At 33.5% G+C, this 23,565-nt stretch overlaps 4 protein-coding genes across 15 annotated transcripts; 2 read left to right on the top strand and 2 right to left on the bottom strand.

Annotated features, from left to right (window-relative positions):
• The first annotated feature begins 3,965 nt into the window (after nt 1-3,965).
• Nucleotides 3,966-10,344, top strand: LOC123227457. Of its 6 annotated transcripts, none has more exons than XR_006504475.1 (4): nt 3,970-4,238; nt 4,420-8,644; nt 9,092-9,181; nt 10,039-10,344. XR_006504475.1 is itself a non-coding variant. In XM_044652258.1 (3 exons), exon 2 carries the CDS (start codon nt 4,433-4,435, stop codon nt 8,603-8,605), a length of 4,173 nt encoding a protein of 1,390 aa, XP_044508193.1. In that variant the 5' UTR covers nt 3,971-4,238; nt 4,420-4,432; the 3' UTR covers nt 8,606-8,644; nt 9,092-9,562. The 6 variants fall into 6 exon arrangements, 3 of the variants coding, with proteins under 3 accessions (XP_044508194.1, XP_044508193.1, XP_044508195.1); XR_006504474.1 differs by having other exon boundaries at nt 10,025-10,344; XR_006504476.1 differs by lacking the exon at nt 10,039-10,344 and adding an exon at nt 9,878-9,896.
• On the bottom strand, nt 9,655-10,129 carry LOC123227458 (low temperature-induced protein lt101.2-like). The gene is made up of 2 exons (XM_044652261.1): nt 10,007-10,129; nt 9,655-9,923 (listed from the first exon to the last, which is right to left on the bottom strand). The coding sequence occupies exons 1-2, from the start codon at nt 10,085-10,087 to the stop codon at nt 9,837-9,839; spliced, it is 168 nt and encodes a 55-aa protein (XP_044508196.1). The 5' UTR covers nt 10,088-10,129; the 3' UTR covers nt 9,655-9,836.
• A 1,674-nt stretch (nt 10,345-12,018) lies between the features above and the next one.
• Nucleotides 12,019-14,385, bottom strand: LOC123227403. 4 transcript variants are annotated; one of them, XM_044652192.1, is made up of 4 exons: nt 14,239-14,385; nt 12,760-13,029; nt 12,277-12,392; nt 12,019-12,162 (listed from the first exon to the last, which is right to left on the bottom strand). In XM_044652192.1, the coding sequence occupies exons 2-3, from the start codon at nt 12,976-12,978 to the stop codon at nt 12,279-12,281; spliced, it is 333 nt and encodes a 110-aa protein (XP_044508127.1). In that variant the 5' UTR covers nt 12,979-13,029; nt 14,239-14,385; the 3' UTR covers nt 12,019-12,162; nt 12,277-12,278. The 4 variants fall into 4 exon arrangements, with proteins under 4 accessions (XP_044508127.1, XP_044508124.1, XP_044508125.1 ...); XM_044652189.1 differs by having other exon boundaries at nt 12,019-12,392; nt 14,239-14,384; XM_044652190.1 differs by having other exon boundaries at nt 12,019-12,392; nt 13,933-14,363.
• Nucleotides 14,386-14,424: 39 nt separating this feature from the next.
• LOC123227402 (pentatricopeptide repeat-containing protein At2g16880) lies at nt 14,425-20,373 on the top strand. Of its 4 annotated transcripts, XM_044652187.1 has the most exons (5): nt 14,425-17,010; nt 18,364-18,442; nt 19,322-19,403; nt 19,669-19,794; nt 19,963-20,373. In XM_044652187.1, the coding sequence occupies exon 1, from the start codon at nt 14,564-14,566 to the stop codon at nt 16,934-16,936; it is 2,373 nt and encodes a 790-aa protein (XP_044508122.1). In that variant the 5' UTR covers nt 14,425-14,563; the 3' UTR covers nt 16,937-17,010; nt 18,364-18,442; nt 19,322-19,403; nt 19,669-19,794; nt 19,963-20,373. The 4 variants fall into 4 exon arrangements, with proteins under 4 accessions (XP_044508122.1, XP_044508120.1, XP_044508121.1 ...); XM_044652185.1 differs by lacking the exon at nt 19,669-19,794; XM_044652186.1 differs by having other exon boundaries at nt 19,322-19,794.
• The last annotated feature ends 3,192 nt before the right edge of the window (nt 20,374-23,565 follow it).

The raw sequence follows: 23,565 nt of genomic DNA, 5'->3' as shown, positions 1-23,565 counted from the left end.
TGATGATGGAGCTGTGAAACAACATTATTAGATAACGAAAACAGTTGTGTCTGCCATGTGTCATCTTAAACTTGAATGCAGTCTAGCTGGGCTGTTTGAGCCTGCCAAAGTTGCTTCAAAACTCAGCCATCTTAGGCCCCTTTAAAACTTCAACAAAACTATGCACAATTTCACACTTAAATAATGATGTTTTATTAAATAATTTAATAATGTTTTATTTTTATTTTTTAATTATATAATTATATAATAATATATATTATTTATGTATTAAATTTTATATAGAAATTATGCACATAACTAGGGTTGGATATGAAATGAATTGAGCTCAAACACTTCTTGGCTCAAGTTCTGTTCGAATAAAAAATAGTTTATCTCGAGTTTGATTCAAATTTGTTGAGTCAATATTAAAAGTGGTTTAAGTTTAGTTCGAATAAAAATGATTCATTTCGAGTTTAACTCGAATTCATAGCTCAAATATATGATTCAAATCGTGATTTGAATTTGTGGCTTATTGATAAAGCAATGTTTTTTAACAATTATTTAACATAATTTGAATTGATCGATGAATTAAGTTCGAACTAAATCAAGCCATCTATGTAGCTCATAAGCTAAACTAAGTCGAACTCTCTATAACTCGAGTTCAATTCGATTTTCAAATGAGTTAAATATCTTAATATGAACTTAGTTCATATCCGAAATAAATAAATTTAAACCAAACCGAATTGAATCAAATCAACTTTTAAACTGAATGAAGTCATTTTGCATCCAACCCTGCACATAACACTACTCTAAAACAGTTTCATTTTCATGAAAATCAATACAATTTATTAACTGGATTATTATAGTGTAAAGAATTAACAAATGTAGATCAACAAATACCTTTTTTTAAATAATAAAAAGTTCAGTAATTTATTTAAAATCATTTTTTAATTATTAAAAAAAAGTAATATTATATATATTCACTTATAAATAAATACATATTTAATTTAAAATTATCTAATTATATGATAATATATATTAAATATATAATTATTTATATATTTAAATAATTTGATGGAAAAAAGAACATGTATATACTGCCAGGCAACAAAGGAGATTCTTTAGTCTTTCACTTTTTTGTATTCATTGAGAGAGCAAAAGTTGATTTTAGTGACATTTGTTAGTGTTTACCACTTAAATGCCTTGACATAGACATGCAAATAAATGTGAATACATGTTCTCATTGTTCAAGTTAATCAATCATGACCACGTGTTCAAAAAAAAAAAAGATATTCAAATATTCAACAATTATTAATTAACACCTGAACAATTGTTGTGTATTTAATATATAGAGTTTATTCATTATAAAATGAGAGTCTCAACACATATTACATGTAATGAGTGGTGCTATATTGAACCTCTTTCAATGCATAATGATCTTGATGTTGCATGTATTATTTTAATTGAATAAACACACAAACTTAGTGAAATTTTTATGCACTATCACCATGTGCCCCCTAAGTGATGACAACATTCACTCATCTCTAATTATAAACGAAGGAAAAAACCATACATATAAAAAGGATCTTCTTCTATTTGAGATTTCTCATTCTCGTTTTCATTTTCTTAAGCCAAAACAAAAGATGTTCTTAAAATTTCCTTAATAAACTATACTCTTTATCATTGTTCCTTGTGAACACATTATAAAAAAAAGTAATGACAGATGTAGATTTTGCTAAATTATTTTAAAATTTTATTTGTCATTTTTTTACATTTAATAGACGTAGGTTTTGTATTAATGAGGAATAAATATGACAATTTGTTCTTCATCTACTAATCGAGTTATAGAGGATATATTAAGAGTTTGCTACATGGACCATACGATGAGTAGGTGGAGATTGTGACTTTGATGGAGTTCGTCTACAATAATAGTTATTAGGCAACGATTAAGATTAAGCCCTATGAAGTATTATGTGGTATAAAGTGCCATTCATCTTTACACTTGGATGATATAGGAGATAAAGGCTCATTGGTGCATACACTTGAGCTAAGATATGAAGTAGAAGATGATTGATAATGACAAACTGATCAAATGGAGGATGAAATAGACTCAAGATAAACAAAAAAACTATGTTGATTAGAGACATAGAAAGTTGGAATTTCAAATAGGTGATAAGATATTTATGAAGGCACCCACCCCTATAAGCATGTCATGAGGTTCAAAAGAAAAGACAAGTTAGTTTTAAGATTCATTTGTTTATAATAGGGCACAAATTATGATTATTGCAATCGAATAAATGTGTGTAGGAAAAAAGATTGTGCAACTATTTTACTCATATGGTTAGTGTTAAATCTGTGTCTCAACCTAGTCCGATAGATATGGAAATTGTTTTTAAAGATAATGGTTTTTTTTAAGAAAAATGTTTTCACCATAATTTTACATGCATTGCATTTTGAGGAATCACAGTTTTAGGTTTGGAAGTGCACCCTGTATGACAAAGTAAATATTCCAAGACACGTTAAGTCATAAGAGTTTTTAGGACTAAAGGTGATCCCTAACAACTAAGTAAAAATCAAGACAATCTATTTCATCAAAGTTTAGAGTCTGAAAGTATACTTTATACGACTAAGTTGAAATGAAATATAAGAAATGGAAAAGAATAATAATAAAGATTGTAGGACATAGTATCTCTTACTTACTGAGTGAGTATCACTTATATATTTTCTTATTTATTTTGTTGGTAACAAATAGAGATGGCGACTATGAGATTGAGGTGTCGTATGAGGACATATCAATCATGTAATTTGTTTATGTTATTTTAGATGTTATGTTTTACGAATTGTTATAACTATATACTTGGATTTGAGTTATTTGTTTAAAAACATGTTTTGATGATTCTATTGATAAATGATTTAATTTTCAACGGTATTTATATAATTATGGTATGTTTTTATTTTCACACATATTTTGTAAGTGAATATGCATATATAGTCAAGTGATACTTAAACTTCTTTTTAAATAGAAATGTTTTATGGAGAGAGGTGTTACATGTTTGATCTCGTTACACCTTCATTTCCTCCCTCTGTTGCTCAACCTCGAGAGAAGATCTCAAGTTGCCACACTCGTCCTTTCTTACTAGCAACCATCCATCAATGGTTATCAACTTACCTTCCTTGTAAATGTTAACAACTATCATCTTGAAAGCTATGGCAAAATCAAATAATTACTTCAAAATTGATTCACCACCTCGAGATCCAACATACTCAAATCTCATCTTTATGACAACTATAGTTAAACTCATTCCCAACTCAATCACAATAACCAAACCCATTCCTTCTCCCCTTTTATACAATCACAATCAAACCAACACGAAAATATTATTACGTGATACGAACCTTTGTCTAGTAAGGAGTTTTGGGGCAAAACCATGAGGTTAGGTTAGATGCAACCTCATATCTTTGCCATGTGATACGAACCTTTGTCACGTATATTGGTCATTTCAAATCCTTTAAAGAAAGTAGTGTTACTGTGATCTTTGGTTGTTGAATTAGAGGTTGATATATTTTGAAGTTTTACAAAAGATTCTTTGGTCTGATTTAATTTTTTTTTTGTTTTTAACAAGAAATCCTATCTGATTTGGATCATTATTTTGAAATCAAATCAATCATATTAAATAGATAAAATTATGTATTTAATAACTAATCTTACAATTATTAGAGAAAGACTTAAACTTATACCGTCCTTATCAAGGTGCTTGACCAACACAATTTTTCATCTGAAGCAAAAGCTAGAGTTATGGTAGGTTCTGCCAATCTAGAAGAAGAAACTTAAAAAATGGAGATTAAAATTAAATTCTTTATATCTTTTAGAAAAGTCTTTTTAAGTTAAAAATTTGTACTTTCTGCTATAACCAGAATACCCAAGAATTTGAATTGTTTCAGTAAATATTGATGGTGCCAATAATATGATCGTTAAGTTTGTAATTAAAGAACACTTTATAGTTTTCAGTAGAAGTGGATTTACGTATTTATAATATTTTAAAAAATAAAGAACAAAAATTAGAAAGCTCAAAGCTGAGGCCTGAGAGCCTGAGACTGATGTCCAATCACTGAAAAGTGACAAGGACAAGAACCCATTATGGTCGGGTTTTGTTCAATTCTTTAGATCTCTGAAACGATCACTGTTCAAACTCAAAACGCGAACACCTCTGTATAAAACCCAAATCCTCGCCTTTCACTTCTCAGAAGATTTACAAAAGGTACACTCTTTAATCTGTTTCTCTAAATTTTATTACAAAAAGTTTTGATCTTTGCCTTTAATTCTAGCGAATTTACTTTCTTTGTATGTCTTAGGTTTGTTAAGTTTTTAGTACTAGGGTTTACCAGCTATTTTTTTCCTTTTCAAAGAAACAGTCTTTGATGATTTTGAAACAAACACAGATTTTTTTTTTTCATGGAGGAAGGCCAAGAAAAGGATGTTTCTGTTTCTACGGATAATTTGGAAGAGTCTACAGTGACCTCTAGTAAAAAGGTGGCTAGTGAAATTGAAACTCCGGTTGAGTCTATAGTGTCTGAGGTTTGGGGTTCGGTTGAGAGTTGTACTGGTGATGGTGGTTCTGGTGGTGAAGAGGATATAGTGATGGAGGTTGGAGGTGTTTGTGGTAATGATGGTAGTTTAAAGGCCAAGAGTGAGGCGAATTTAAACTGTGAAGAGATTTGTGGTCTTGGCAGGTTTTGTGAAGCAAGTGTAGAGAGACATTTGGCAAGTTCAGGTGGTGGGGATGATGTAGCTAGTGATTTAGGTACAAAGGGAATTGGGGTTTCTGTTGGTGAAGCATCATCAAATGATAGATTGGAGATGGAGGTCGAAGGGCCTGTTGCGGAGCAGAGTGTGGAGAAAAATAAGAAGATGGTTGGAGGTGAGGATGACTGTGATGTAGCTGATGAAATACCTTTGAGGAAGGTTGAAGCTGTGAATGATGAAGTTCAGAATGTGGAAATTGGAACTGGGCTTGAAGAGTCAAAGGCAACTATGAATTCAACGGGTGGAAAAACCCAAGTTGCTCACATGGAAGAAACAGTGGGGGGTGCTGGGAAAGAAGATCTGGAGAGAGGACTTCTTGGAGATAATGTTGAGAGAGGTACTGGAATGGTTGGTAGTGTGGGTAGTGAAGCACAGGGCAAAGGAGCTGAAAATGGGGTTGAATCTTCTACAGTTTTGTCTGGTACTTTGGAAAGAGAAGCACAAGTCGTGGAGGAAATTGCTATGGAGAAGAAAAATTCTTTAGAAAAAGAACTGCATAAGAATGCTAAGCAAGGTAGTGAATTGAATAGTGCTGGAGATGATGCAGATCAAGTTGTGGAGACACAGAAGTTGGGGGGTTTGGATGATGAAATATGGAATCCTGGTATTGAAACCATAGATGCAGGTTGCCTTGCAATTGGGGAAGAGTCAAGTGCACCACCTCAGGTTGTTGAGGAGGATGTATCGATGGTTAGTGAAGAGGTTTTGGATTCCAAAAAAGATACCCCTAGTAACCTGGCTGTAGAGGGGATTTCTTCTAGTTCAGGAGAAAAGAAAATTCCTCTAGCTGAGATAGATGATGAAGGAACTGAAAAAGATGCTATTATCAATGCTATCCCTAATTCCTTGGATGAACAAATTCCAGTTGTTCTTGTGGGGGAAGTTTCATCAGATCAAGGGGGATATATGTGTACCACCATAGAAGGTATGGATACTGATACTTTTGATGAAAATTTAAGTTTTTCACTGGAAGAATTGCAGGGACATGTGGAGACAGCCAATGGAAGCACTGAAAAACAGTGCAATGTCTGTGCTGATTCAACATCCTCCTTTCAGCCAACCCAGGTGGTTGTAGGGGAAGATGTGGCAATGGCCGAAAAGGTGCATCCAGATTTTGAGGAACCCCAACAGTTGAAGCTGGAAGAGAATTTGTGTCAGGGAACTGCTCTTGTTGGTTCAAATGTAGAACAAGTGAATGAAATTGAAAAAGAAGTTAGTAATGCTAAATTGGATGGGTTGTTATCTTCCTCTGTAAGTGTTCAGAACAATAGGGATGAGACACTATGTATGGGCACTGAATTAGATACCCAAGACTCTGGCGGAGATAACAAAATTTCGCCCATGGACAATAAGGAGGTTTTAAATGATGCCAAACCAGATATCTCAGATGAAAGGAAAGAGATATTAAGTCAAAAACATCTGACAAAGGTTCTGATGGATGGTGATAGCTCTGAAAATCACAGAAACGCATGTTCGGATTCGATATCTACCCTACAAGCAGCTCTTGAGGCTGTCAGTGGTGAGAGTATGACTGTGGATGATGTTCCAAAATACGTGAATGTAGAAGTTCTTCATCCATGCTCTTCTGAGTTTGATGTTACTCTATCCTGCTCAGGAAATGAACAGAGCTTTAATGCTGAGGTAGTTTGTGCAAGTACAGAAATGTGTAACCAAGTCATGAATGGTGGTGAAATTGTTCTGAAGTACAGTAAACAACTTCTGGATTCCAATGTTGGAGGTCTGGAGCCGGCTTATCTTTATGAAGTTGATTTAACTGTAGGGCAAGAGATGCAAGTTGAAGAACAAGTTATTGATGCTGAACAGGTTGATTTGCATGAACCAGAGGAAATGGAAGTTGAAGAACCAGATAGTGAACACGGTCATACGCATGGAGCAGAGGAGAAATTTATTAAATGGACAACTGTGAAGGCAGGGAACTTAGTCAAATCCCATCAAGCTAGTTATCAGTTGTCGCTGGAGGATAAAGGAGAGTTTGATGTGTTTGATTTGGTCTGGGGTAAAGTGAGGAGCCATCCATGGTGGCCTGGACAGATTTTTGATCCTTCTGATGCATCTGAGAAGGCGATGAAGTATCATAAGAAGGACTGTTTTCTGGTTGCATATTTTGGGGATCGAACATTCGCGTGGGTTGATGCATCCCAGCTAAAGCCCTTCTATTCACATTTCTCCCAGGTAGAGAAGCAGAGCAATGCAGAAGTATTTCAGAATGCTGTCAGTTGTGCTCTAGAAGAAGTGTCTAGACGCGTGGAGTTGGAGCTAGCTTGCTCTTGCATACCAAAGGATGCTTATGATGAAATCAGGTTCCAAATTGTTGAGAATACCGGAATCCGACAAGAGTCGAGTATGAGAGATGGAGTGGATGAATTTGCGAGTGTTCAATCTTTTCAACCAGATAAATTAGTTGAGTACATGAGAGCATTAGCACAGTCTCCAGTTTCTGGGGCTGACCGACTAGAGCTTGTTGTAGCTAAGGCTCAATTGTTGTCCTTCTATCGTTTAAAGGGATATTATCGGCTACCTGAATTCCAATTTTGTGGAGGGTTGGTGGAAAATAGTGTGGATGCTTTTGACTTTGATGACAAGATGCATGCAACTCCTTTTAGTAAGGATGATGAGCATGTTCACTCTGCCCAGGAGATTCCTGGAACTCAAAGAAGCTCATATCATAAACGTAAACACAATTTGAAGAATAGCATGTACCCTAGAAAGGAGAGAAGCTTGTCTGAGTTGATGAGTGGTTCATTGGATTCTCTAGATGATGATGAATTTGGTACCAGCAGGTTGGTTTCACCATCGTCTGGAAAGAGGCGGAAGGTGGTTGATTCTACTGGCGATGACTCACTACAAGATGTGAGGAAAACTATTTCTCTTGCAAAAGTATCTGCCACGACATCTCAAATGCCTAAACCATCCTTTAAAATTGGTGAATGCATACGTAGAGTTGCCAGCCAAATGGCTGGGTCTCCATCTATCCTGAAGAGTAATAGTGAGAGGTTGCAGAAATTTGATGGAGATGGAGCTGATATTTCATTTGAGAATTTTGAGGATTTAGAAGGAAAGAAGATGATTCTTCCTGCAGATTATACGTCACTAGATGATTTACTATCTCAACTTCATTTAACAGCACGAGATCCCATGAAAGGATACAGTTTTTTGAACACTATTATTTGTTTCTTCTCGGATTTCAGAAATACAATAATATTTAGCCGGCCTGTGGATAAAGCAGGTGGAAAAAGGAAAAGATCTTCTCATTCAATTTTTGGGTCTCCAGAAACTTTTGAATTTGAAGATATGAGTGACACTTATTGGACAGACAGGGTAATTCAAAATGGCTCTGAAGAGCAACCATCAGGTAGGAATGGTGGAGGGTATAAAATTGTTCCTGTTGAACTGGAGAAACCTGCTCAAAAGAGTCGTAGATCATATTCCAGGAAGCAATATGCTGATGGCAATCAGGATCTTGCCCCTCCAAAACCGCCTGGCTATGTTGACGAGAATTCACCTGCAGAACTTATACTGAACTTCCCTGAGGTAAATTGCATTCCTTCAGAGACAAACCTGAATAAGATATTTAGGCGCTTTGGACCATTGAAGGAATCTGAAACAGAAATTGATGAGGAAACTAACCGTGCTAGAGTGGTTTTTAAGAAATGTTCTGATGCAGAAGTTGCTTCCAGCAGTGCTGCAAAGTTTAATATCTTTGGATCAATGGCTGTAAATTATCAGATCAGCTATATTATATCCCTACCATTTAAAACTTCACCCATTGCCACAACCTTAGGCGAGGGATATGCAACTTGATGTCCACACCTGCAAGTTGAGTTTTGATGTGAACTTAAGGTATATTTTTGCCCTTGGACAGAAATTTTCATACTTTTATTTCCTGTCTGTTGAAGTAGTATTGGTATCAGTTCTCAAGGACGGCAGAAGTTGAGGACTATATTACTGACCCTAAATTGTATTAGTCGGAATTGATGTTGTTTTACTCTCTATAGCTTAGAAAATTTGTCCTTGGAAAATTTCAACTTTTAAGCTGAGTGAGAGCTGCATTTGTTTATTTAGACTCTGAAACCATCTTGAAACATTTCCCTCGTGTATCACTGAATATTGTTACTTCAGCCAATTGATGTATGTTAAAGGGTTTAATCCACTCATGTGCCAGGGGCCTAACTAGGATTGATGTTGATCCAATATCTGTTACTGTAATGCTATATGTTGCAACCTTTAGTTTTTTTTTTTTTTTCTGGTGGCTTCATTTTTAACTATTGATTAATGAATATGTTATAGGAAAGAGCCGAGACTAAAGGATATAGGCTGATACAGTTCCGAAGATAACAATGCTATGGCATATGCTGATTAAACTGGCTGCTTTAGAAGGTAACCGGACTCTTAGTTCATCTAGTTATCCAATATTTCTTCGGTTGCAATATGTCTTTTCAGATTCCTGATGTTATGTGGTTAAAATTCAGTTAGTGTAATATATTAACTATGCTGTTCTTGAGGATTAAAGATTCCATTGACAAATCGTGCTGCATATCTATGGTTATCTGCTGGTGTCTTTTGCTTTGTATGAGATGGTTGCTAGTCACTGTCAAAAACTGGGTGAAGGGCCTAGGCTTTTGCTGTCTGCTTGAGTTATGCCAGGCATTGGAAACCTGAAGCCAACTGGGAAGACTTTATGGAACCCTGTTCTCATTTAATATTCAACACAGGAAATTCATCCCCTTAAATTTCTATTATGATTTTGTATTCATTCTACCGCTCTGTTTTGCCTGCTAAAAAGGAACCATGAAATTGTTGCATCTTTGAAAAATTTAACAACCATAGCATGAACACAAACCCTGAAAACATTTGCACAATTCATCTTCTTCTTTTGGTATTTCATCTTCAGCATAAATCTCATTACATACGGAAATTGGTTTTCCTTGTTTCAGTACACAGATACATACACCACATTTAAATGATCACATTATTGAGAAAGAAGAAGAAAATATTCTCATATACGTATGCCCAACATGAAAATGTTCTTCATTTACTGTACAACTAAGACATAAATTGCATATACAATCCCAGGTAAATATCCCAACATTGTCAGCACCAAATCTATCCAAAACTCCACCTGCAAAACAAGGCAAACAAAATTATCAGAACAGATCACAATGTTATTTTAATTTCTTCTAAAAGAATTGTATATTTACTGACTCCAAGGCCATAACGTAGGAGGACTCCAACAGGAGGAATCAAGATGGCCAGTATTATTTGTATGAATGTCTCTGAACCCATGAAGGCGACGACAGATGATGAATGTTGGAGCCTGAAACTGGTAAATTTGATAATGTGATGGATGTTTACGCTAAAAATGAGGGTGCAAGAAGGGGACAGCGGTATAATAGGTATTAACAGGTGTTAATTTCACATGAACGGTCCTGATGAATTATCAGGGTTTCTATCTGCCCTGATTCTGTTGTGGTCTTCATCTATTTCAGGGATACTCTCAACTCCATTATATTGATTGATAACAAGAACAAAGCTTTATTCAACTACAATAAATTTGTTCAATCATACGCTATTGCAACGCCAAAATTTATGTTTATATTAAAGAAAACTACGCGTACAAATTTATTTATATAAACTGAGGTGACAACTTATAAGTAAGTGATGTGAGTATTTATTTTTCTTTTTATTTTAAAGTCACTTAATCAAATACGATCATATAAAGTTATATAAATAATTTGTTTGTATATACAATATTATTTGTTCATATTTTATATTGCATATTTTTTATAAAATAAAATTATGTGTACAAATAAATTGTACAAACTAATCTGTATAGATTAAGGTAGTAGCTTATGATTAAAGAATGTGATTTTTTTTTTCTCATTTTAAAATTACCTAATTTTATATTACCATCTTACAGTTTATACAATTTTATTTATATATGTAGTTTCCATATCATGATTGGAAGGTCTAGCAAAGAAATGTGTTAATAGAAATAAGGAATATCAAATTAATGCCTAAACATAAAAACCTGCCTCAATCTAGCGCAACAGCAATGCAGATGTTGATAGCAAAGAAACTGACAAAAAAACAATGGGGATTTGTACCACTCTGATTTCCAAAACTTTGGCTCCTTTTGGTTGGTACTTGATAGCAAAGAAATTAAATCTAAAAGACAATAGTCAATAAGGGACTGAATCTAAAAAACAATATGGATTGGCTTTGCTTTCGGATACAGATGCAGTTTCATGTGGGTTAATGGACTATTTCCCACATAAAGTATGTTGATTTCTTAAAGTTCCTTCGTTAACTTTAAAAATTTTATTTATTTACTCATAATTATTTAAATTTGTTAATTTTAAAGATAAAATTGTTATTTTATACTTAATATTAAAAATAAACTTAAATATGATTTTATTTTCTCCCTAAATTTAAAAAAATAACTTTTCTTCCCTAAACCAAGTTTGAAAAAAATCATATTATCCCCTTAGGGTTTAGTTTCAAAACCTTGTCACTTTCTCTGGTGCCATTGTCGGCCGTCTCTCCCTCCCAACGGTTTTCCTTCCTCCGATAACCTATCTCAACTCTATCCCAAACCCCCAGCACCAAGAGAAATCGTATGGGAAGACGATTTCTCTTCTCATATGACTTTCCTCTACGTCGAAGAGCTTGGGGTGAAGTTAAGACAGACCTTCAGAGAAAGGAAAACCGTTGAGAGGGAGAGACGACCGACAATGGCATCAGAGAAAGTGACAGAGTTTTGAAACTAAACCTAAAAGGAGAAATATGATTTTTTAAAACTTGATTTAGGAGAGAAAATGTTAATTTTTAAACTTTTAGAGGAAAAAATGAGATTAATTTTTCAAGAGTTAGAATTCTATTAATTTTAACTAATTATGAGTAAATAAATGATAAAAAAATTTAAGAAATTAACATACTTTGGGTGAAAAATAATCCCTTGGCCTTTACCGTGCTACACTTAAATCATAGAAGTGACAACACCAAACAATAAACATGGTGGCGTGGTGTCACTAGTTGTCGCTTCGGTTGAACACACCGAAGGTCTCGAGTCCAGGTAACGCCACATGTCTATATCTATTTCATGTTTTAAAGTGAGGACCCCAATGCTCTGAAACAGGTAATAGGGGAAGTACAAGCTGATCATGAGAACAGACGGCTGCATTTTCACTATCAGAAATAATATATTCTTCCTCAAGTTCAAGCAACCATAATTTTATTAGTGCGGCAAATATTTCGGCCAGCAACTGGTTCAGGCAACAGCAGTAAACATACTTTGAAGAAAATGAAAATGGATCAACCAAAACACTGGTTCCATTTGGTTGACAGCAAAGAAACTAGACCTATAAACAAATAGGGATTGACTCTAATCAGATTTCCAATACAGTATTATGGGCTACACAGGAAGTAAAATTGACTTCAAAGTGAATATGTTAAGGCGCTCGACACCTACTGACCATCAAGGCTGGTAAGGCTCAGGAAGACGAAGGCCAACACTGGCAGCAGATTTCCCGAGTACTCTTTTCATTTCATCTGATCTATCAACAGCAATGTTGTAAGAGAACAATAAGTCCTGCAATAACCAAAATATGAAGGTAAAATTGACAAAATAACTAGCTCTTTCATTACAACAATACCAATAAGTAAACAGGAGAAATAGTTGTTCATTGACAAAAACGACAAACCACACAACTGATAAAACTATTTTGCCCAATAGTGGAAATAAGTATTATTTTAACCCATGCCATTATGTATCAATGCTAATAGAATAAGCTGAGCAATACTACATGCAATTATCTGGAAAACAACTGATTTCATGTAAAGTATGAGACAGCCAGAATCTGCCCGGAGATTGCACCAAAAAAAAAAAAAGTAAAAATACAATAGCCTTCAAAATGGAAGAAAGGATAATAAAATTAGACCAACTGAAGAGAGCATGCCTTATGATGGTGCACACTGTTAATAAGAAAAGTATAATCATAGGCAAGTCTAATCTTTTGTTGTATAGATGAAGGATCAGACAAGTTGATGTTCTTCCGAAACTCCTGTGTTATATATTCCCTGAAATGCCTCTTATAGTCTTCCTTGCCAATATGTTTCCCAACAGCTTTGAGAAGATGGCGATACACCTTAGCAGCTTGCAACATTTCAGAACTCATTTCCAATCTTTACCTCTAAATGTCAATTGTTTTCTTTTCTTCTTCTTGTTCCTAGATCAGAATCATAATTATAGCACAAAAAGAAATTAACTCTCATAAACTCAATTGACAAACATGAAAGAATGGTTTGTAAAAGAATGGATACAAAATCTAGATTGAACACTTTAGAGAAGTTTACTATTTTCAAAACAAAATTGTTGTGTCTACATGTCACAAGTTTAAAAAAAAAAAAGCACTGTGAACATACTGAAACCAATTAAAAATAGTATTAATACTAGAAACATTGAACTATGGCAATTACTCTTGTCCCAAAAAAATCTTCTTCTATTTTTTCAATAACCCAAAATTCCTAAAAGATTACTAATACTAAAAGTATGAACTAGGGTCATTACTCTTGAATCAAGCTTCATCTTCCCTTATCTAATAATCCCAATAACCCTAAACCGACTTAGCGAATTAGACACCGAGAGTGGACCTTCTCAACCCTCCCATCTGTGGAAAACAATATACTCAGTCACTTTTCCTCAGGAATGAGGCTCTGGGCAGTTCCAGAACTAGTAAAAAATTATTTCTTTCAACTCAGAATCGAAAATTTGCCGGAATGGAACCAAATTAATTCATTGAAGGTTTCACCGTCAATATCCTAAGTACTACGCTTTCTTTCTCTTTCAAGCATTTCATCAAATATTAAAACTCCATCCAACACTTGAAATTAGATCGAAATTTTGACTTGAACCAAATTCTACTCCATGATTCCTGATAAATAAACACATTACTAAATTACAATAAGTGAGAAAAAAAAAAAGCTTGCTTTAATACATTAAAATGCAGTATTCAAATAATAGTAAACTAATTAACTTACAATGAAATCTGAACCAAACCAATAATTAAAAGAAACTCATCAAAAATTGACGAAGTGAATGCAAACATATGAAATTAGGAAGCTAAGCGCACCTGGGAGCACGCGAGTGATGCAAGGAACCCTAAGAACCGAGACTTAACCAAGAAAGAAACTCAAAAATGGTAAATATTTTTTTCTTCCTTGTTCTTCCCCGTTTATTTTAATTTATTACATTTTTCGCTACCCAACTTTGCTCATTCTCTATATAGTCCTCATAAATTATAGGTTACTCGACAACATTTTTGAGATTGAAATCTCGGTTGGTTTGTCCTCGGCGATAAGCCTACCTTTGAAAGGATACCAAACCGAATACAACAACTACAGGAAAACAAGAAAGTACAAATACTACAACCACTTACTGCCTGAACAACCCAGCTCGGATTCAAATACGAAAACAAGGTTGCTAACAAGGTCAGATGTTTCTGTGATTATATACGGGTTTTCTTCTTCGGCTTTGTCCCAAACCTTTCCTTTCTTTCAGTCGAGCAGCTCCACCAATAGAGAAAAGGTGCGTAACGGAAACACTTGCTTCTTAGCCGCTCTCTTTGACTTCGAATATGGACGGACCTATCCCTAGGCCCAAGCCCAACTTGCTTACAGATATTCTTTCTTGAATGAATTAGTGCTTGCTTAGGGCATTTTTTATCATTATTCATAATTGAGAAAGACTACTGCTGAGTAGGGATGGCAACGGGGAGGGGCAGGGAGAGGATCTCACCACCTATCCTGAACCAAGAATCAACAGAATCTCAACTCTTAAGAACCCTTACAGAAATCCTAACAAAAGATAAAGCTCCACTTGAATCACTCGCTCCACACATTAAAAACGTCAGTCAGCCACTCCTCCTATCGCTTCTCTCCTCCAAAACCCTAGCCCAAAGACCCAACACTCTCCTCTCCTTTTTCAAGTGGGCACAAGCTCGTTTACCTCTCTCCCTCATGCAGTCCCCTCTTCCTCTTCTTTCTCTGCTCCCTTCACTTCTTCAGTATCACAAACATTTAGATGCCAAATCTTTACTCGTTTCTTTCATCAAGTCTGATCGCCAACACGTTCTTCATGGCTACATTGTTAACCCCAGTAATTCGGACCTCAAGAAATATGGTATTAAGTTGTCAAAACCGCTTTTCGACACGTGCATAAGTGCCTATGTTGATTCTGGGAAGCCTCACTTGGCTGCTCAAGTTTTTAGTAAAATGAAGAGGTTGAAACTTCAGCCTAGATTGTTGACTTGCAATTTGCTTATAAATGGATTGGTAAGACACCCTTCGTCACATTCAATTTTGCTTGCTAATAAAGTTTTTAAAGATATGATTAGTGTGCTTGGAGTCAAACCTAATACTAGTACTTTTAATGTTTTGATATATGGATGTTGTTTGGAGAATAAGTTCGTAGATGCACTTGAGTGGCTGAGAAAAATGGAGGATTTTGGTTGTTCACCAGATAATATAACGTATAATACGGTATTGGATGCTTTGTGTAAGAAAGGTAGGTTGAGTGAGGCTAGGAATTTGTTGTCGGATATGAAGGATAAAGGTTTGTTACCTAATCGGAGCACGTATAATATTTTGATATGTGGATTTTGTAAGTTGGGTTGGTTAAAGGAGGCGGTGAAGGTGATAGAGTTGATGACTTTGAATAATTTGTTGCCGGATGTTCGGACATATAATATGTTGATTAATGGGATGTGTAATGACGGAAAGTTGGAGGAGGTGTTCAGGTTGAGGAATGAGATGGAGAATTTGAAGCTGTTGCCTGATGTGGTTACTTTCAACACTATGATTAATGGATGTTTTGAATCAGGTAGTAGTTCAGAGGCATTTAAGTTGATTGATGAAATGGGTGAGAAAGGAGTGAAGCCAAATGCAGTTACTTATAATATTATAATTAAGTGGTATTTGAAGGAAGGGAAAATAGAAGAGGCGAGTAATACTATGAGGAAAATGGAAGAAAGTGGGTTTTCACCGGACACTGTTACTTTCAATACTTTGATAAATGGATATTGTAAGGCGGGGAAGATGGCTGAAGCTTTCAAAACAATGGAAGAAATGGGTAGGAAAGGTTTGAAGATGAATAGTTTTACACTTAATACTTTTCTTCATACTCTTTGTGGGGAGAAGAAGCTTGATGAGGCGTACAACTTGCTTAATAGGGCCAGCAAGAGGGGTTATTATCTTGATGAGGTGAGCTATGGCACTCTTATCATGGGATATTTTAAGGACGAAAAGGTGGACCGAGCTTTGAAGCTTTGGGATGAGATGAAAGAGAAAAAGATCATTCCTAGTATTGTTACTTATAACATTATAATTGCAGGGCTATGCCATTCAGAAAAGACTGAGCAAGCTATTGACAAGTTGAATGAGCTTCTTGAGAGTGGTTTAATCCCAAATGAAACCACATATAATACAATTATGCATGGATACTGCAGGGAGGGACAAATTGAAAAAGCATTTCAGTTTCACAACAAAATAGTTGAGCACTCATTCAAACCTGACGTGTTTACCTGCAATATTCTTCTTAGAGGACTTTGTAGAGAGGGTATGCTAGAAAAGGCTCTTAAACTCTTCAACACGTGGATTTCAAAGGGGAGGACAATTGATGCAGTTACTTACAACACGATTATATCAAGTCTATGCAAGGAAGGGAGATTTGAGGATGCATTTGATCTTCTATCTGAAATGGAAGAAAAGAAATTAGGGCCGGACCATTATACATTTAACATCATTCATGGTGCACTAATTGATGCTGGTTGGCTTCAAGAAGCTGAGGATTTCAAGTCTAAAATGGTTGGAGGAAAGTTAAAGGATCTGCCAATTCAAGTGGAACAGGGGGAAAGTGTGGTAACTTCTGAGACTTCAGAGAGATTTGATTCAAGGTCCATTGCTTACTCAGAACAGATGAATGAGCTTTGTAGTCAAGGGAAATACAAAGATGCAATGCACATTTTTGAGGAAGCAACACAGACGGGTATCACTGTAAACAAATCGACCTACATGAAATTAATGGATGGACTAATCAAAAGGCGAAAAAGCATTTCAAAAGCTGACCGTGGTAGCTAACTTCCCTTGGGTGTTTCACAACATCATCAAAAAGAAGAGTTTTATGCAAATTCAGCTGCTATTAAACACAGAAGGTAAGTTTTTTCATAAGTTGTTTTATTTACTGAAGCTCCTGCTAGCTTGTAATGCCCTTTTTGGTGTGATGTTTTTTGTGGCATACCATTGTATTTGAACTTTATCAAATTTCTATAATTGACTTGTAAGTGAGGGTTTATGAAATTTATATTTAAAAAAAATTGTAAAACAGTCTATAATAAGTAATAATGTTTCATGAATTAACAGTGGATTCAAAGGTAAAAAACACTGATGTGTTATTACATGATTAAATAATTTAAATTAAAGATAAAGTAACATCCAATCATATGATACTTTTATTTATACTTATTTTTATTACGTGTAAACATACCCATTGTTAATAAATATAGTATTAATGCTCCAAATAAACTTTTTTTTTTTTTGCACATACTAAATTCTAAAAAGAAGAGGTGTGTGCTGAGCTCTTAATTTGTTCAATTTTCAATGATTTAAATTGATTAGATCAGGAACACAATGCACTTTAAATTTCATAAGAACAATTTGATTTATCATTTGGTGTTAAATGCAAAACATTGAGAAATTAGTGAAAGTTATGAATGATAGTAATTTTTATGGAGCTCAACAGATGTACAAGTCTATCAGCGCATGGTAAGAGCTCGATTATTATCATTGTTATTATTTAATCATTGATATAATTTTGTTAATTTCTCTTGTTTTGGCTGAAACTTGTGTTTGTTATGGATTATAAATCACTTGAAAACGAGTAGAGTAGGGATTGTTTTATTGAAGTAAAAGTGCTTTCTGTAAAATCTGATTCTTTGTTGTGAAGCACTGGAATTGTCTCTTGTTCCCTTTCATGGTCTTCGAATTTGTGTTCGTTTGTTGATCATTTCAAGTGTTCATTTAGCATTTTATTTCAAGTAGAAGTTTTTTAAGCAAAATCTTTTCTTTTCTCGAGTGGCACCTGAATTTTTCTTAATCATGTTTTTCTGTAAATATGTGTTCCTTTGATTGTCATTTCAACTGTTTGTTTGACTTTAAACTAATATATATATATATATATATATCTAAAGCATTTGTTAAATGTTACATTATTGATTATTTGAATGTGTTTTTGATTGTATCTCAAGCATTTCTAGATACAACCTATATGCTCCAAATTGAATTTTTAAGATATTATTATAAAACCGTTGAAACTTGTGAGATATTGCTTATTCATTTTTGTGCACAAATCATGGCTACATGGTCCTTGACTGTGATTTCTATTTTCATTTTATCTCTGGCTAATAATTCTGGACTTAAAAATTCTTTTTTGTCTTTGTCATTTCACCAGAGGTTATTATTTGTTGTGGGAGTATTTTAGTTTAATTAACAGTCATGTCTTGGTACAGATATGTCAGTGCACAGAGATTTTCGGAGGCATTGGATGTTGAAAATTCTGGTGCATGCATCCAGCTGAAAAACAACCAGGTTTTCTCTTATTTCTAGTCTGTGATTCTTTTATCTTTTTTCCTTTTCCTTTTTTGGGTTCAAGGCTTTTGTTTATGGTTTGCAAAATTTGTTCAACCGAAAAGAGTACTAAGTTGCTTTTGCACTTCCAACAATATGACTTTAGCCAGTTAACATTGTTGTTGAAACTGTGACGGGTTTGAAGTTTGACCTGTAAATGACTTTGATGTAGGCTGATAGTTGGTTTGGTTTGGTTCTACTCATACCTAACTGTTCCAGATTAGATATGAGTTTAATTGTTGGATTGGAATCATTAGATGATAGTAAGATAGTGACAAAATGGTAACTGTGGTTGCATCTTGTATTAATGCCAAATTTGGATGATTTAGACCTTTGAGCTCCATATTAATTTATTCAACTTATTAATCTGGTTACCCAGTCATGCCATCTGTTGCATTTCCAAATTCTAGGTAGACAAGCTTAAAATTTGGTTATGATAGACTTTTATATAGAAACACATATATTGATAGATTTGCAGCCAGTGTTGAAATTGAAGATTGGATTTATATTGTAATGCGAGTTGACAAGGCATGAGGTTTGTTATGTAGACTATGGCTCATCCTGTCTGTAGTTTCAATGTTGTATAAGTAAAAGAATGGTCATCACTGCATGGATGAATAAAAATGCATATAGTACGATAAAACAGTGAATCTTGTGGTTAAATTGTAGAAACGGGCTTATTTACTTAAAATTCAACTCTTTAAGTAAAACACCACCCCCTTTTCGCGAAACCAAAAGAAATAAAAATCCTTTGTTGAAGGACCATGTTATAAATTTCTCATTTTGTACCCTTTCTTAGTATTTCTTTTATTTTAATTGATTTGCATGAAAATTTTTCAGATTACTTGTAGAGCAGAGCTTGCTGTGTTGTTCGTTGAGACACTTGTCAAGGCAAAAATTCCTTATGATAATAAAACCCTTGGTCAGTTTATACTTATAATCTTTCAAGTTTAAACTCTAACTCCCTTTGTCAATTGCAAATTTTGTTATGCAGGATGTAATGAATATTAGTTGCCCCTTTTTGAGTTCTTGTAACTTTATTTGAATAATTTTTTTCTCACATACAGGACTATAGGTGAAAATATTATTTAATATAAAAACAGCTATTGTACTAAATTTTCTAGGGTGTTTGTCTTCACAATTATAACAAAATATGTATGTTAGATTATATTAGAAAAATCTTTCAGCCATTTCCGTGGATCCCTGTACCACATGACTTGGAAGATGATGATGACATGCATGAACTTACTGAAGCCCATATGGCAAAAACAAATGTAGAGGGATGCTCATCATTTCTTAAAGGCTGCTATTGAGTGAGATATTTTGCCCTTACTAAACTTTTGAAACTATTATGTGCATGCATGCTTTTGCTGGATGTTTAGATCTGTTGTTTCCTTTTTCTTAGCAATGTTTGGGAGTGAAACTATACAATGTGTTTCATTAATTTTGTGGTTTGCCATGACTGTTTCTTTGTTTTTCAGGTGGTCGATGGAGTTTGGAGCTCCGAAAACTGGATTATGCTAGCTGAATATATGTATTTGGAATCGCTCGAACTGGTAGGTTTTGACTAGAAAAGACATGGGCTTCTAATTTGTCCAGTAAATGACCTTCACAGTTTCTCGGTAACTGTTCAAGCCATTTAAGATTCAGTACCATGAATTTTTTTCTCAATCCTCAATAATGGGGAAAATTAAAAGTCAAAATTTTTCTTATTCCGGACTGCATAAATGTACTCACATAATATGCCATGTAAAGAATGACCCCTATTGTGCGCAAGGTGGTGTTGAGGCCTCTGATTTGAGTCAATTTTTGTAGTGAAATTTTTTGAAGCCTGGTTCTGATTTCTGAACAATATGGGCCATTTAATCAGTTAATTTGGGATATTCTGTTTTTAAAATCAGTAATATCATGGAAAGTGTTCTATGATGATAGAAAACTACTATTAAATATTGAGGAGCGAGGTTATGAGAATCGTGATAATTGTCGAACTCTTATCTTTACTATTATTTTTGGATAGAAAGATCTATCTGCACGCTAAATCAACTTATGCTATTGATGCATTTGATCATTGATCGTGTATCTTGTCATTATCTTATGACTAATCACTTTTTGGATATTAAATCCATAAGTTTTACAGACGAAAGAGTTTTGACATCTTCAACACTATATCCCATAAAAGCTGAAAAATGAAAAAAAGCCATTCTTGATGGTTGAAGCTTTAATCATGCGGGCAAATGATATTATTGGAACCCAATTATTTGCAATAATCTAAAGTAAATGATAGGAATAATCTTGAGCCCCACCGGAAGATTCTTCGGAAGGGGAAGTTTAACCCCACTGCAACTACAGACAAGAATCGCTTTTAAATCATCTGAAAAAGTATTTCTCTCGGGCATTATCAAAACTTTTGCCCATAATGAATTTCCATTTTTGAAGTGTGCAAGTTCCATTCTTCTCCTCTCCTTTTATAAAAAGTGAAAGAGCTCTTTTAAAAAAGAAAAATCGATTATTATTTGAGATAAGTGTTTGTAGCCATGATCCCAGACATAATTGGGATCCAAAATTTCTTAATAATTAATGCCAATAATTCAACCACCATTTATTAATTTTATTATTTAAACGACAAAAATGAGTTTAAATATCAAACATCATAAACTTTTTACTATTCTAGTATAGAAAGTATAGGATAAATCAGTAAACCGTAATTATTAGATCAGTTATTAAATCTGAAGTTTCGTTTATTTGATGAGATTAGTTTAACTCCGATTAAATTATGTGGCTCAAATAATATTTTCTTGTAAAAAAAAAAAGGGTTTTGTTTAATATTATAAATTGCCAAAACCATCATAATAGTAGATAGATTTTTTATTTTTTTGGTACACTTAAAGTTGGAAATTTTACTTTTTCTTGAATTAATACAACAGAACATTCGCCAAAAGACCTGTTCAACGTAGCAACAAATTAATTTTGTATAAGAATTATAAAGCATCAAACGCATAAGGTTTATTATAATAACTTTTTTTTTTCAATAATTTGTTTAAAGAATAATGTTATACGTATATATTTTTAATATATAATTAAATATACAGATTATATATTATTATATGATAAAATCATATTTTATTTTTAATTTAAAATTATACAGTTATATAATAACACATTGTTTATATATTTAATTGTATATTTATTTATTATGTTAGTGCACCCAACTTTTTGTCCCTAAGATGGGTTCAAATTTTCTGGTAATTTAAAATTGCAAATACAAAGGTCAAGAATTATGTGGGACTTAATAAGTTATTATAAATCGGTGAAAAGACTTATTCCCACCCAATGTATAGTGAAAACTCAAACTCTTATTCTTTTATTTTGAAAAATCCAAACACTCACCCCTAAACAAATTTTTGTTAAAAATCTTAGTTAGGGTTAGAGATAAAATCATTATTTTTTAAAAATTTTATCACATTTTCTTCTTTAGATTTAAAAATCTTATAATTTTTTTTCCAATTCAAATTTTGAAAAGTGACAAATACTCTACTAAGGTTTGTGTCCCTTCTCTCTAATGATAATTTGCCCTCTATGATTGTTGGTTGTCCTTTCACCCACTTTATCTCTCTCTTTCACTCTCTTTCCCTTTTTTTTTTTTTTCCGGTCGTCTTCAATCAAGAGAAAGATGAGTTCAGGTTTTTGCTATACCTTGGGTGGGAGTAAGTCTTTTGGCCTTACAAGTTTAATCGTCAAAAGAGAAAAGAGACCTGAGACCTGAGACCTGACCTGACTTGCCTCCTTTTATTTTAATTGCTTAAAGTATCCACTTGCAATTCAACTCTCTTCTCTTGAAAGACTTCAATATTCTAAATAAATATTTCCTCCATTTCCTTCTTTTTAACAGTATCTACTTTAAAATGTGATGATGAGAGGCTGGAGACTTAGAAAGAGTACTGATTTTCTACCCAAGACTTATTCATAATTAAACAAACAAAATTTCAACAATAACTCATACTAATGGTCCAATTGTAAATGATGAATTTTGTATACTTTGTAATTTGTGGCATCCTATCCAAATTGTATACTTATCCACTTCAAAATTCATCTTAAGATTTTTCATTCAACAAGTATAGATAGACTTTATAAGAGAGGGAGCAATGTTATGTGCACCAATGGTGTGCAAAACAAAACCGAATCAAAATTGGAATCGTAAATACTCGATTTTTGGTTCCAGTTTCTATCTAGATCGGTCTATTACAGGTAGGTTTTGATTACAATTTTGTGAAACGTATCAGTTTCAGATTCAATTTTGGTTTTAGCTTGTAAAGAATCAAAATTGAAAACGAAATCGGAATCTAAATATGAAATGAGCTATAGGGTTCATTTGATTAGAAAAATCCAATAAAATCAATTGGAAAAACAAAAAAATTAAAAGAAAAAGAGATAGACCTTTAAACGAGAGTAATGTTATATATACGAAGTTTTAAGTATTCAATTGGATACTCAGAAAATATGTTATCATATGATTTAATATTATTGTATCATTAATTAATTCAAAATCACCTAATCACATGATGATATATCATTTACATAATTTGATACTTAAAATTGGATATACATATATTTATTATTTAAGGAATGATTGGAGGATAGACCCATTCAATTTTTTGGGGGGGTTAATTTCCTTTACATTAATTTTGAGCAATATTATGTATACTCATTTTTTAATATCTAATTAGAGATCCAAATAATGTATCATAATATGATTGAGTGTTATTTCATTTTTAGTTTAAAATAACTCAATTACATAATGACACATCATCTGAAAACTTCATTAAATACTCAAAACTGAATACACATAGTTTCACCAGTTTATTTTTCTCTAATTTGATATAATTTACCCTGCAAATTGATTTCATCCGTCTAAAAGTAGAACCAACTTTTTTTATATTATTTATCAAACAAGTAGGGTTTTATTTGTTTAAGAAAAAAATTTATTAATTAATTATATTTTATATTGTTTTCATAAATTAAAAGCAAATTAAAGAATATAAAATAAATAGTAAATAAAATATAGGTCTCAAAGGTTAGTAAAATTG

This window comes from Mangifera indica, chromosome 10, assembly GCF_011075055.1.
Source record: "Mangifera indica cultivar Alphonso chromosome 10, CATAS_Mindica_2.1, whole genome shotgun sequence".
Lineage (NCBI taxonomy): Eukaryota > Viridiplantae > Streptophyta > Magnoliopsida > Sapindales > Anacardiaceae > Mangifera > Mangifera indica.
The sequence above is the reverse complement of the archived record's forward strand: the minus strand, read 5'-3'. Positions and strand labels throughout refer to the sequence as shown.

Excerpts from the sequence above, each read along its gene's own strand:
- LOC123227403 (XM_044652192.1), bottom strand. The coding sequence starts at position 12,978 with ATGAGTTCTGAAATGTTGCAAGCTGCTAAGGTGTATCGCCATCTTCTC. Across the intron at positions 12,393-12,759 it reads ACAGTGTGCACCATCATAAG|GACTTATTGTTCTCTTACAA; the intron begins GCATGCTCTCTT and ends TGGTTATTGCAG.
- LOC123227402 (XM_044652188.1), top strand. The coding sequence starts at position 14,564 with ATGGCAACGGGGAGGGGCAGGGAGAGGATCTCACCACCTATCCTGAAC.
- LOC123227457 (XM_044652258.1), top strand. The coding sequence starts at position 4,433 with ATGGAGGAAGGCCAAGAAAAGGATGTTTCTGTTTCTACGGATAATTTG.
- LOC123227458 (XM_044652261.1), bottom strand. The coding sequence starts at position 10,087 with ATGGGTTCAGAGACATTCATACAAATAATACTGGCCATCTTGATTCCT. Across the intron at positions 9,924-10,006 it reads TCCTACGTTATGGCCTTGGA|GTGGAGTTTTGGATAGATTT; the intron begins GTCAGTAAATAT and ends CTTGTTTTGCAG.